Raw genomic sequence first — 14,297 nt, forward strand, 5'->3', positions numbered from 1 at the left:
AGCTCACCTGGCTGGAAACCAGAAGGAGCTTATAAAAAAAACCAAAAAATTAAACCAAATAAAGAATAGATGGATACAAATAATAAAAAAAAAAAAAAAAAAAAAAAAAACAAGCTTATAAAAAGACAATCCCAGAGTACTTTTCTGGGCCTTTTTTTTTGTGAAACTTGATATGGCCAACTGTCTGCTTTCTTCATTCTGCCTGAGACCGTTTTAGCCTTATCTGCTGTCCGCATGCTCAAATAAACCAGCATGCCAATGTCCCTAAGCCCTAACTGCACAGCCCTCTGCCCGGCAGACTCTCTTCATTGAGTGTCTGGAGACAGCTCACAGGCCATGCTGGAGCTGACATCAGAGCAGTGCCCTTGGTTCCTGGAGGGACAGCACCATATATACCCAGCTTTTCACCCCATGAAGCTGGACGTGTAGCCCACCCATCCCACCTGACCTTCTCCAAGGTTACCCCTCCATCTCTGAGGCTATTCTCAAGGTTCAGCCTCTGTTAATTTCTCATTTAACAACAAACATGTGTCCTGGGTACCCGGGTGGTAACAGGAATGGACACAAGTAAGAGAAATCTCTGACTCAGGGAGGGAGCATAGCCTCCAGTCTGGGGAAACACACACACAAGACACTCTGTAGTTGTGCTTATATATGGGGGTGGGGTGGGGGAGGGAGGGAGATAACAGGGAGAGAGGGAAAGAGAGATGGAGAAACAGACAGAGACAGACAGAGACAGACAGAAAGACAGACACAGAGTCAGACCCAGAGAATGACTAACAGATGCTATGGCAAGGGGAGGCAGGAGAGGAGAGTGGAGTGGGGGAGGAGCACTCTGTCATTCTAAGTGAGGAGTTCTAAGCAGATCTTACAGAGGTGATGGTTGAGCCAGGAGACAGGAAGAAGCCATGCTCAAGGGTGGAAAGTACGCTGGAAGTCGTCCACCCAAGGCCGAGGAGGGTGGCTGATGAGGCCAGAATTAAAGGGGCAAGGGAGGTAGCTGCCAGGGTATGGGCTCTGCCTCTGAATGAGGTCACCTCCACAGCAGCATGACTATCACACCAGCTTGTTCTCCTACACTCTGTGGCTGCCAGAAGTCTCTACCTCCTCACCCCTCCTCCATTGTGCTGGAACCCAGACTCCCCAGCACGGTGCAGTCTGAAGGACCCATTTTAGTGCTACACTCACACGCCACTGAGCTGAGACTGGAAACCCCCAAGTTGCTGAGCACCCCAGGCTGCCTGGGTGGGTCTAACTGCTAATGAGCAGTTTCTCATTGGCTGCCACCTGACTCCTGCACAACCTGTGGTCTCTTTTTCAGAGTGGCTTCCCTTCTTATCCCCTCACTACCTGTGATGGTCTAAATGAAAATAGCCCCCACAGCCCATAGGGAGTGGCACAATTGGGAGGTTTGGCCTTGTTGGAGTAGGTGTGGCTTGCTGGAGGAAATGTGTCACTGAGGAGTGGGCTTTAGGACTTCAGAAGTTCGAGCCAGGGGCTGGAGAGGTGACTCAGTGGTTAAGAGTACTGACTGCTCTTCCAAAGGTCGTGAATTCAAATCCCAGCAACCACATGGTGGCTTACAACCATCTGTAATGAGATCTGATGCCCTCTACCAGTATGTCTGAAGACAGCTACAGTATATTTAGATATAATAATAAATAAATCTTAAAAATCAAAAAGAAGAAGAAGATGACATTGATGTTCAAGCCAGGCCTAGTGACTTGCTCTCTCCATGCAAGAGGAAGGAGACTGCAGCCTAGGAACTGAAGCATGTGACAGCCCACAAAGCCCCACAGCCACGCTGGCCCCATGTAGCACAGAAGCCCAGTGGCCCACGATTCCTCAGACTGTTCAAAGACGGCTAGCAGGCAAGGGCAGAGCAGTACCAGCTGTAAACACAACACCAGGCTGTCCCCGGTGGAGGAGGACAATGGCTCCTCTGAACTGCCCTCCCTTGCTCTCCATCCATGGGGTTAAAGTACAGTATAACCCGGCTCTATACCAGCTGGAATGGCTTTTACACTAGACTTCCCTTGCCTGTTTTGACATCCTTCCTATATGTCCCCACACCTCTACAGTGAGAGGTAGGTATTCAGTTCCCTAGACAACCAAAGAGTCACCTCGGTGTTTCACATATGGGACGGGGCAGGGCTGGGGGCTGCTGTGCAGAAGAAAGAACTTCTAAAGAGGTCTTGAAGATACTGTGGAAGTGGGGTGAGCACGAAGAAGGACAGTAGGGGAGACACAGCTAACACAAAGCCATGAAGGAGGGGGTGCTGAGAGAAGTAGGGTGCTGGGGAGCAGAGACTCAGCAGGGGAAAGTCTGAATGCCAGGCTGGAGAGTGAGGGTTCCAGGGTGCTCATGGTCCCCTAACAGGAGACACTAAGGTACACACACATCTTGTTTACTCCATGTAGCAAGGAAAACATGGTCCCCAGGCTGGCAGCAATGTAGTTTCCAGCATTAACAGAGAACACACAAAACCTCACATTCTTTCTACCTAAAATGCTTCACTAACTACTCCCCAAACCCCAGGGGGTCTGGGACATCAAGAGTTATCTGAGACCCTCCCCCCCCAGCTTCACGTCCTTAGAGAACAGCTCTGGCTGCAGGCAAGCAATCCACGGGGCCACAGGGCTGGTCCTGCGTAGGTAGGCTGGCACCCCAGGAGCACTCCATCAAAACAACATCTCCCCTGCTGGGCACTTCCCTATGCCTCACGGTCTCATTCAGTAAACGCTGCACTGGATGGATGCTACGTGCCCCCCCCCAGACACACGGGCTACGGCCAAGGCATCACTTATTGCTAACCGCTTCTAATTTCCATGCACGCAATTTCCATCCTCTGCCCAATTATTTTTCATCCTAAGGGCTTTCAACTAAGACAGTGCTGCCTGTAATGTGTGAAAAATTAAATGGCTGAACATTATCTTACACTCACAGGCCTCGGCAGCTGCGAGCACGCCCTCTCGGGCATCATCCACCCCTCGCGACTCACCCCCCCCCCACACACACCGCCTAGTAAGCTTTCATTTCCATTTCAGAGGTGGGGGGGCTGAGCTCTCATGGAGACCAAGGGATGGATCGATGAGCCTGGTGCCTCCACGGAACACCTCTACCGGGAGGGGGATTGGAGGGGTTGGGGGGGGTGCGGAAAACCTAGTGCTCACTCTTTGTCTTCTTTCTTACTTGAAACATCAGAATGAGAGGCTGCGGCTCAGGCTGAATGGGGCTCGGGCCTCTGCATTTTCTGAGTTGCCTGAAATCCTCTCCTCTGCTCTGGGCCTGTCTTGGGCTCTCTTCTCCCAATCCAGACACTCTCTCCCGGAGGGAGAAGGGAGGCCAAGTGAAATTTAAAAGACATACGAAACTTATGACTAGGAAGCTCGGAAAGTTACAGGGCTCATAAGGCTCCGTCCGAGATTTTAACAGCAGGAAATAACCACTAAGGGGGTGGGGGTGGGGGGTCAGAGAAAGTGTGACTAGGCCGAGCCACCCGCAAGCTGTGTGGGAGGCCTTCTGTGTGATCACCCGCGCTGGGGTGGGCTTTTCAGTGAGGCAGTGGCCTCCAAGTCACCCGTGCTCCTTTAGGCAATCCCAATAAAATCTCTGGCTTACAAAGCTGGGTTTGGGGCGGAGTCATTTTTCTGATCTGTCATCAGTGCCCTATCTGGGTTGAGTAGATGTCTGTGTCTCCCAAGGGAGTCACACAACAGCATGCAATGCAAGACGGTGAACACTTTGAACAGTTGGTGCCCACCAAAGCGTAGCTCGCACCCTCCCTCCCATAGTGCTCTGCTGCAGGGAACACAGCAGAAGGAATGAAGACAAGACTCATAAAAAAAAAAATTAAAAAAAGGTGCAGTTTACCTGCTAGCCACTAGAGTGCAGTCGATTTCTGGCCGCTTTGTTTTGGGAATGGCATACAGTGGGTACCTGTCCCCATGGCGAATGAACACGTGAACGGAGACCAGCTTATAATGATGCGGGGCATGACCTGTGAGAGAGACACATCTTCCAGTTACCATATAACAAGCAAATGTTTTTAACAAGGGTGGCTATGCCCAGGCTTGGGGGCTGAGGAGGTAGAACCCAGGGCAACCCAGAAATGGCAGAGCTGCTACTCAGGGCCTTGACCTGTAGGGAAGGCCACTGTGCTGGTGGGTGATGCTGAAGAACCCCACAAGCTCAGACAGAGGTTCATGGGAGGGACTGACATGCCCCAAAGCCCCCAAAGCCATCAGCCGAAGGTGAGTGAGATGTGCACGTGGTGACTAATGTCTCATGTGCACAGACTGGGGGAGACTCACAAAAATCCTAGCAACAGACTTCTGCTTTAAGTCCTTCAGGAAATACAGCAGGACGCAAATGCCCGCATCCCACACCACTCTATGATACACTTTGAGGAAAGTCAAACTTGATGGGGGATAATATTTTCACACACCTTTATAGCAAGACTCGTAGGCCCTGTGCACATGCTAAGCATACGGTGGATTTGCCCTGAGAAGCCGAGTTGCCAAAGGGATGGGCCAGCCTCAAGCCCTTGTCTGCCTTACCCACATCTCACCAGACACCAGCTACCTCCACTACTCAGAACAGTGTGCTAAGACCAGGAGCCCATCCTCAGGCACAGCGCAGCAGTGGCTGCAGGATTTGAGTGCAGGCCAGCCAGCTTCTTATCACTGTTTGATGCTGCTTAGAGAACGTTGTCCCCAGGATGTCTACTTGGGTCCTGAGGCCCAAGCTACCCAGACAGCAACAGGTCATACACTGGGTCTACCTTCCATGCTGTGCTCAGCTACACTCGGAATGTTGCAGTACAGAAGAGCTTCATAAACCGGGTCTACCGTGGGCGGCTCGGTCGCTGGGTCAGGCATGATCCTCTTCCGACTCTTGCTGCTTCCCCCATTCTCTGTGGTGGACACTGGGATCAAGTGGACTGCAAAGCAAGCAGAGTGAATAAAGAAGATTGCTACATCAGCTGCTGTGGCTGCGGACGGCTGAATGTCACAGGGGCGTTCTCTCCTTCAGTTAGGGTGGCTCTTAGCGGAACTAGAAGTCAGTCTGGGCCTAACAGTGACAGACCCCCCTCAGCGCGGGCCAGGAGAGCTTACTCCTCACTCTCGAGTTACTGGAACTAACTGTGCATGAGGACACAGCCCCTCTTCTCAATAAGCTTTTAGCTTCCATAACTAAATGGGGCGCGGGGGGGGGGAATCACTGTCTACTGGCGCCTGTTAAGTGCCAAATGGAGTGTGTGTCACACCTCAATTAATACCCTCTGACCACATTCTGTGCTCCCTAGAGCCCTATATCAGGAGGAATCTGCTCACTGGTCCTCACGAGATTGCTTCACAGAGGAGAGCCTGAGACTAAGGTCCACATGTGCGGTGAATGGACCCCTGACAGACTCCTACTCATCTGCCTGGGCTGGCTCTCCCCAGTCGCCTGTGGGTGTCGAGTGTCATGCAACATCTAATGACTTGTCTATTTGGCATCCATCTTTCTATCAGTGAGCCCAGGGCCCCGTGGGAGACTGGCTAAGCTATCAGTGACAGTATTCACCTTGGCAGGGTGGACACGTGACCAGAATCAGTGAAGGCAGTGACAGGGCAACTGAAATGCTTTTTCCTTGTGACTGAGAGGGCCTCTCCCTGTTCGGGTTGGGGCTGTGCAGCCATCTGTCTGTCTGTCCACAGACAGCCTATCTCAGTAGTCCCCGGTCCTTCCATGACTGGGAAGTGGTCTTGCAGCTTCACAGAGTATCTAGAGACCCCCCACACGGTAGCAGTCACATTTGTAGCATTGACTGGGGTAAGATGTGCTTGCAAACAAGTGAGCCCACAAATCTGGTTAACTTTCTTTTTTTTTTTTTTTTTAAGATTTTTTTTTTTTTTTTTTTTTTATTTATTTATTTTTAAGTACACTGTAGCTATCTTCAGACACTCCAGAAGAGGGAGTCAGATCTTGTTACAGATGGTTGTGAGCCACCATGTGGTTGCTGGGATTTGAACTCTGGACCTTTGGAAGAGCAGTCGGGTGCTCTTACCTACTGAGCCATCTCACCAGCCCTCTGGTTAACTTTCTAAAGGCTTACCAACCACATAACAAAAATATATTCACAAATAGTATGTTTATACACATACCCAAACAATAGCTGAAACAGAAACTAATCACTAGTCTACATCAGATTAGGCTCCCTGATTTCTTCTACATAAGTATCTGAAAGATTCCCTTGTCAAACAGATGTTATAAAAAAAAAAAAAACAAAAAAAACAAAAAAACAATGAAAGACAATGAATACACTAAGAGAAAAACATTTGCAACATACAGAACAGACAAGTGACTGACACCCCAAGGACAGAAGAACACTACAACTGAAGATTCAGTACGGGATACAAACAGGCTAAGTGCAAATACCAGCACAACAAAACATGAACGAATGCACAAGTTAGTAACTACAGAAAGGCAAGAGAAAATTACCAACAAGATATATGCCCCCAGACTGAAAGAGCACACTTGAACAGTACCACCACAGGCCCACAGTGAAGTGGCACTATTAGGAGGTGTGGCCTTGTTGAAGTAGGTGTGTCACTGGGGGGGGCTGGGCTTTGAGGTTTCAGATGCTCAAGCCAGGGCCAGTGTCTCTCTCTCTCTTCTGCCTTTCGGATGTAGAACTCTCAGGTACCTCTCCAGCACCATGTCTGCCTGCAGTCATGACCACCATGATGATAATGGACTAAACCTCCGAAATTGTTTTGTTCTTGGTTTTTTTTTTTGGTTTGGTTTTTTGTTGTTGTTTGTTGTTTGTTGTTTGTTTTTTGTTTTTTTGTTTTTGGTTTTTCGAGACAGGGTTTTTCTATGTAGCCCTGGCTGTCCTGGAACTCACTTTGTAGACCAGGCTGACCTCAAACTCAGAAATCTGCCTGCCTCTGCCTCCCGAGTACTGGGATTAAAGGTGTGCACCACCACGCCCTGCTAACCTCTGAAATTGTAAGCCAGCCCCAGTTAATGGTGTCTCTTCACGGCAATAGAAACCCTAACTAAGACATGGGTTTCTGTTTGTTTGTTTTTTGGCTCACAGTTTGAAGGATCAGCCCATCATGGAGGACATGGCAGCAGGAGGGAGCTGGTCACATTCCATCCAGTGACAGAAAGCAGAGAGTGTCATATGTGCTCACCTAGCTTTGTCCTCTTATTTGATGCAGACCTCAGCCCACAGAGCACTACTACTCACATGTAGGGTGGGGTTTCCCACCTCAGTTAATCTAACCTTGACATCACTCCCATATATTCCCAAAGATGTTTCCATGGTGATTCTAAATTCCAGCAAACTGACACCAAAGATTAAACCTTCCAACTCTACTGGTTGTCAACTTGATTTCCAAACACATCACCTGTAAGCCCAAACCTCTCTCTCCTTATTCTCAAAGACTCATTGCCATCTCACAATGCAAAATACATTCAGTTCAACTTCAAAAGTCTCCATAATTTTTAATAGTTCCAACACTGTTTGAAAACCCAAGTGTCACCTGGGACTCGGAGTAATCGTTTAACTGAACTCAAACAAGAAATAAGTTACATGTTACAATATACAATGGCATAGAATACAATTCCAAAAGGGAAGAACTGGGATACAGCAAGGAATGAGCAGGCCAAAACAAGACTGAACTCGAACAAGACAACTGTACTGGCTGGTTTTGTGTGTCAACTTGACACAAGCTGGAGTTATCACAGAGAAAGGAGCTTCAGTTGGGGAAGTGCTTCTATGAGATCCAGCTGTGGGGCATTTTTCTCAGTGATCAAGGGGGAAAGGCCCCTTGTGGGTGGGACCATCTCTGGGCTGGTAGTCTTGGGTTCTACAAGAGAGCAGGCTGAGCAAGCCAGAGCCAGCAAGCCAGTAAGGAACATCCCTTCATAGCCTCTGCATCAGCTCCTGATTTCTGACCTGCTTGAGTTCCAGTCCTAACTTCCTTTGGTGATAAACAGCAATGTGGAAAATGTAAGCTGAATAAACCCTTTCCTTCCCAACTTTCTTCTTGGTCATGATGTTTGTGCAGGAATAGAAACCCTGACTAAGACAACTGTAAATGCTGCAGCTCTATATCCAGCATTTGGAGTTCTGGATGGAATTGTCTGGACTCCAAAGCTCTTCAGAGGCTACCCCTCTGGCCCCACACACTGCAGCATCCCTCAGGTAACATCCTATGGCTCTTACACCTCCTGGGAACTCCACTACAAGTTCGGCCTTACCTTCATGTTTCCTACAATGGCTTTCCCAGGCTTCCCTGAAGGGATTTCAAACAGCACCACATACTTGGTGCAAGACTCCATGTCCCCCTCAATCCCACATCTTTTGTGCTCACAAAAAAACCAGTTCTATATCGGTGATACTGACAAGTTCCACTGCCTGCTGAGGATGGAGCCTGACCCTTTGAACTGCAACTGCATCAGCTTCTGTTCACCCCAGGGAAACATTTCCCTAGGCAGTTGCTTAGAGAAGCAGGGTACCCCCACCCCACCTCCCTGCATCTTCTCAGTGTAAGTTTTCTCCTTTGAATTTGCCTTTGCACAAGAAGGAGTCTATGCTGTAGAAGGACTGGCCCTCAGGACGCCTTCCCTTCTGTTCCTGCACAGCAAGGGGTTGTTCTTTCCTGGTGATGGCCCTTAACAATTATAGCTGCTTCTTGCTTCCTTCCCTCCCGACCAAAGGTGGCAGGTTTTCCAGCTCTTCTCTCCCTTCTGCTCATTGCTCATCCCTTCTCACTGTAGACCTGGGTAGAAGCCATGAACAGTAACCATGACATAGCTTGAGTGGTACCCCATCTTGAGACTTCCTCTGTCAAACAAGGCAGTCCCTTGCCTTCAAATTCAACTCTACCGTAGTTCTCAGGACACAGGCAGAATGCAGCCAGACTCTCTACCTGAATAAAGCATGACTATGACCCTGACCCAGTTCCTCGTGGAGTCTTTGTTTCCCTCTGAGGCCTCCTGAGCCAGGCCACCACTCTCAGCATCTCTCAGCACTCTGTATTCCAAGTTCTCATCAGAATAGGCGAGGACTTCTCTATACAAAAGCAGTTCCAAAGGCCACAGGGTCAGATTTATCCCAGCGAAGGCCCCGTTTTTCAGTGCCGATTTTCTGTATTGGTTACATGTCTCATGATTAGGACACAATATCTGATGGAAGCAATTATGAAAGGCACAAGCTATTTTGGCTTACAGTTAAAGGAGAGACATTCCATCATGGCAGAGGAGGCATGGTGGCACGAGCAGGAGACCAGCAGGCCACACTGCATCCTCACTCAGGAGGCAGGGAGCAATACATTCTTGTACCTATCACCCTCTCTCCTTTCCCAGGATCCCAGACCGTGGAATTAAGTACTACCTACATTTTGGGTGGGTCTCTGTACCTCAAATAATCAAGTGTAGATAGCAGCCCCTCACAGATTCACCCTGAGATTTGATCTCTTGGTGATTATAAATCCTATCAAGTTGACAAGATCTGGGCGGTGGTGGCGCACGCCTTTAATCCCAGCACTCAGAAGGCAGAGGCAGGCGGATTTCCGAGTTCGAGGCCAACCTGGTCTACAAAGTGAGTTCCAGGGCAGCCAGGGCTATACAGAGAAACCCTGTCTCAAACAAAACAAAACAAAACAAAACAAAGCGATTCACCGTCACATGGGTAGTCAGACATTTGTTCCCTAGGTGAGAACCCAGCAACACACGTCAGATGCCCCACAATGCCACGGTACGGTCCATTTGGGAAACAGAAGGAACGCATGCCAACAAGTATTTTATTTGTTTCCCTACAAATACCTGAGTGAATTTAACATAAATATAGTTATAGTAGTCACATGTTACGTGCATTCTATATTGGAAAGAACAAACATTTATTGCCAGGTCTTAATAGACATGGACGTATTTGTAGGCTTTACTAAATAAAACAACAATAAAAAACTTTTGGAGTTGCCCGTTCCCCAGGTCTGACCTTGGCTGCAGCTGGAGAGCCTCTCTCTTCCCCACAGCTGGGAGATGTTAAGGGCCAACGCATAGCACAGCTCGGGTGCCTGGAGCTAATTTGCTGTGGGGGGGATGAGGCACAAAGCAGATGTCCTACGGTGGCACTGTGATGGCTCGCCCTCCTGGCTGGGTAGCGTCTGCAGGTCGTTACTGTGCTTTTTATACAGAGTCTATCAAATTCCGGTTCCCTGGCTGGCTTATAGCTCACTTCCTCTAGGCCAAGGCAGGGTGCAGTTAAGCAGACATTTGAGGGGTAAGAGAACAGAGTGTGTGGAGTCCTGGGTTATCTGAAAGCACTCGCTGTGAGGCCTGGTTTGGGATGGGTGGGTCAGTGGGACCTGGTGGCTGGTTCCAAGGAAGACCACAAATGAAAAATATCGCAATCAGAAGGAGAGCTTACATCTGGAAAGATCTCTGCTGCCTCCTCTGTCACTGAGGCTCCTTAGTCTTGTTCATTATTGCTGAGGTGAACATCCAGACAGGGTTTCCACGCTCAAGGGCTCTCTGGGGAGTCCTTTAGATCCCAGGCACTCCCAGAGGCTCTCAGGCTGTGTGTGTGTGAAGTCTCAGCTCTTCTTCATCCCGGTGGCACCCCCTGGCGGCATCTGTGCCACTCAGAGCGCACCCCCTAACATGCTTCCCTCAATGGCCCTGCTTGCTTGTAATTCAGCCCACCCAGTTCCTGTTGCAGGAATCTGCCAGGAGCTGCCTCCTCCAGGAAGGCCACTCTGAGTTTACAAGTCGTTTCTACCTCCCTCTCCCAGAAGTCTAACTTCAGCTGTGAGGCTCATACCGGAGTGCATGTAAGCAGGGGTGCCCCGTGTGTTATTACATCACCCCAAACGCCTAGAAGGTCACGATCATGCCTCTTTCATGTTTATGTACCCTAATGGCTGGCAGAGGACAGCCCTTCCCCAAAAAAAATGCTTGCTGATGAAGGTCTGCTCTGAGTCACACTCTGGTCTGCAGCCCGTGCATCACTGAATCCTCTGGAGAATTTCAGTTACCCAAGCAGCCTAGAGAGGGGATGGCTGGAGTCAGGCTTTCTGGGTTCTAAGAGGTTGGTGTGTAGCTCCCTGTTGTGGTCAGCAACCTAGTTCAGGCCTTGCCTCAGAACTCTGAAAGAACTGGCCCAACTGACCATAAGGGACGAATGACACCCAGGGAGCCCTATGAGGGGCTGGCAGAGGCGGGGCCTGGAGGAGCAGCTGGAGGATGTTTTGATCCTGGCATTATGCCACTTGCCACATGAGCTCTTAGGGACTGGCTCTTCTGGAGTAGGAAGTGAGTACAGGGACAGGCTCAGAGGCTGGGAAATATCTAGAGTCTGCGTTTGACACACACTTACCCCATCAGCCCTTGCCCATATCTCCTGTAATTCGGCTGCAACCTTGCCCCCTCCCCAGGCCAATTAGAAACACTGCTGTTCCGAATCAGATGATGATGGCTCAGATGAAAAGAAGAAATGGACCGTGGGGGGTGGCATGTGGAGAGAGAGAGTGGGCAGACAGAAGGCTCATGAGTTCCTCTGTGTAGGTGGAAAAATGCCCAACTCTGGGTGTGTGCCCTGGGGCCACAGCGCCACTGTGCCCAGGGTGACATGTGTGGCACAGAAAGTTCTCACGGGCACTTTCTCTGTTGTGTGATCATTAAGCAGAAAGAAGATCTCCATCAGCCTCCATCCCATTTCATCCTGTCCACTCCCCTGTAATGCCTGAATGAAGATGCTGACAGAGTCTCAAAGAAATGACAGAGAGCATGCCCTTTAAGGCCTCCCTTTACAGCTCTGAGGTGGTTTGAATAAGAATGGCCCCCATAGGCTCACATATTTGAAGGCTTGGTCATTAGGGAGTGGCACTACTTGACAGGGATTAGGAGGTGTGGCCTTGCTGGGGGAAGTATGTCAGTGAGGATGGGCTTTGGGGTTTCAGAAGCTCAAGTCAGACCCCATGTCTCTCTCTCTTCCTGCTGCCTGCTGATCCAGATGGAGAACTCTCAGCTACCTCTCCAGCACCATGTCTGCCCATGTGCCACCATGCTTCCCACCATGATGACAATGCAGTAGACCTCTGAAACTGTTAAGCCAGCCCCCAATGAAATGTTTTCCCTTATAAGAGTTGCCTTGGTCATGGTGTCTCCTCACACACAGTAACAGAACACTGACCAGGTCAGTCCCCTACTCTCAGAAGCAAAGAGCAAACTTGTTGGAAGCAGGAGGATGACAAAAATGTTCCCTTCCCCAATTCCCTCTCTCCACCTGGCTTTATCAGCAGGCAGTGCTGACTAGACTCAACCGGCCCTAATCCTAGCAATCAGTCAGAAAGTGTACCATAAGGGGTAGTGGAGAGGAAGCCAAGGGGCTTCCTGAGAGCTGCAAGCCCTGGCCCTACCTCTTCAGGCTAAAGCCTATGCATCTGTCCAGCAGCCACTAATAAATAAGAAGAGTGGAAACCACTTAAACCTTGGGGGAAAGGGGGAGGTCCTTTGTCATGACACCTCCTGCACCCTCTGGTCACTGGTTTTGGGGTACAGGAAAGGCACCACGGAGACTGTGCTACGGAGGAAATGTGCCATGAACGGTCACTACCATCTTCAGGCAAATGCTAGCTAACTAACGAGAGCCTGGCCCAGCCGCCAGAGCTATGAACATCTGATGATTCTGTTCTGACTTTTCTTGATTCTCTTCCAAGTCCCACAGGATGGAAGAAGTGGCTCAGAGTCAGAGCCAGTCAAACTTCCCAGCATAGTCATGTGGCTGGCCCTCGGGCCTCGGGCCACGTCAGTTATTCCTACCAGCACCACTGCAGTAATGAATGGGTCAGCGGGGATGTTACAGCCAAGTATCTGAGGCCAGCTCAATATTTGGGAATCTCTGACTTGCACAGACACAGCCAGTGTCCTTCCTCCAGAGTGTCAAGCCAGTGGCTATAGTGCCAGCTCACCTCCTCATCTCAAGGTCCTGACCCAGGGCAGAAGACAAAATCTACCGATCCCTTGTTGTTATGGTTTGTATCCGAAATGTCCCCACACGCTCGCTCACGCTATGAGTACTTGTTCCCTGGCTGGTGGGAGGCTGTGGAACCTTTATATGGTAGGATCTTGCTGGAGAAAACAGAGCTCCAGGGACAGTCCTTTGAGATTACAGTCAACCTTTGAGTTCCTATCTAGCGCTCTGCTTCCCAATCTGCCACCGTGTGAACAGGGTCCCACGCCATCTCAGCCACAACCTCCCAGTGCCGAGCTTTCCCCGTTATGGTGAACCCAGATCTCTCTGAAACCAAGAGCTAAAATGAAACCTGCCCTGTCAGCTGTTTCTGTGTGGCATGGTGAGCACAGTGATGATGCAGAGGGAACTCACAGCCTGGCCCTCCTCTACCTGTTGGAGCCTTAGCCTCCTGTGTGAGCTTTCCACAGGTACCTTAGGATGACTTGGATGGAGCAAGGCAAAGGCAGGCGCTATTGCTTCCATGACAACACTCCCTTTCCTCCCGTAAGGAAACCCCATACCTGGGGACAGCAACGTGCCGGCTAGTGTTGTGTCAGCTTGACACACGTGAGTGTCATCTGAGAAGAGGGAGCCTCAACTGGCCTGCAGGTAAGCCTGTGGGACATGTCATGATTAACGACACGAGGAGGCCCTGCCCATTGTGGATGGCGCCACCCCTGGGCTGACGGGTCTGGGGTATACAAGAAAACAGGCTGAGTAAGTCGTGGGGAGAAAGCCAGAATTCCTCCATGGCTTCTGCCTGAGTTCCTGCTCCAGGTTCCTGCCCTGACTTCCCTTCCTGCTGGACTATAGCTGTAAGCTAAGATAAACCCTTTCCTGCCCAAGCTACTTTTGGTCATGGCGATTTATCACAGCAAGAGAAACCCTAACTAAGACAAGCAACCTAATGCTATACCAACACTATAGTCCAGTTGGGTCTCTATGCTGTTCCTCCATGCCCTGTTCTTGCCTGCCAACTAACCCAAGGAAGGGACCTGACTATGCAGGCTAACAAGGTCCCTTTCCAGAAAAGACAGGCTGCCCCCAAAGGAAAACAGTTTTGCAGTGAGGGTGGGGCAGCTTTCAAAGCTCTCCCTCCCAGCATTCTCTCAGCATATGTGATCTGTTTGCTTCTCTTCCTCTGTGCAAACACCTGTTAGACTAAAGTTCCATGCTGGAAACTACAGGTATCCATCCCAGGGACTGGAAACACGATCAGGATAAAGTGTCACTTCAACTTTGTCTCTGGGCTCAGTTGCCACACAAGTTATACTCTAAATGCAG

The 14,297-nt window shown here is 49.9% G+C and overlaps 1 protein-coding gene across 2 annotated transcripts in view; it reads right to left on the reverse strand.

Moving 5' to 3' along the window:
• Pxylp1 (2-phosphoxylose phosphatase 1) overlaps positions 1 to 14,297 on the reverse strand; it is a 63,763-nt gene that overhangs the window by 9,200 nt on the left and 40,266 nt on the right. For both annotated transcript variants that reach the window (XM_021206629.1, XM_029543543.1), the window contains exons 3-4: positions 4,785 to 4,943; positions 3,875 to 4,001 (exon numbers count right to left, since the gene is read on the reverse strand). In XM_021206629.1, coding sequence (XP_021062288.1) covers positions 3,875 to 4,001; positions 4,785 to 4,943 — 286 coding nt within the window. The remainder of the gene's footprint in view (positions 1 to 3,874; positions 4,002 to 4,784; positions 4,944 to 14,297) is intronic.

Source organism: Mus pahari, chromosome 10 (assembly GCF_900095145.1).
Source record: "Mus pahari chromosome 10, PAHARI_EIJ_v1.1, whole genome shotgun sequence".
Taxonomy (NCBI): Eukaryota; Metazoa; Chordata; class Mammalia; order Rodentia; family Muridae; genus Mus; species Mus pahari.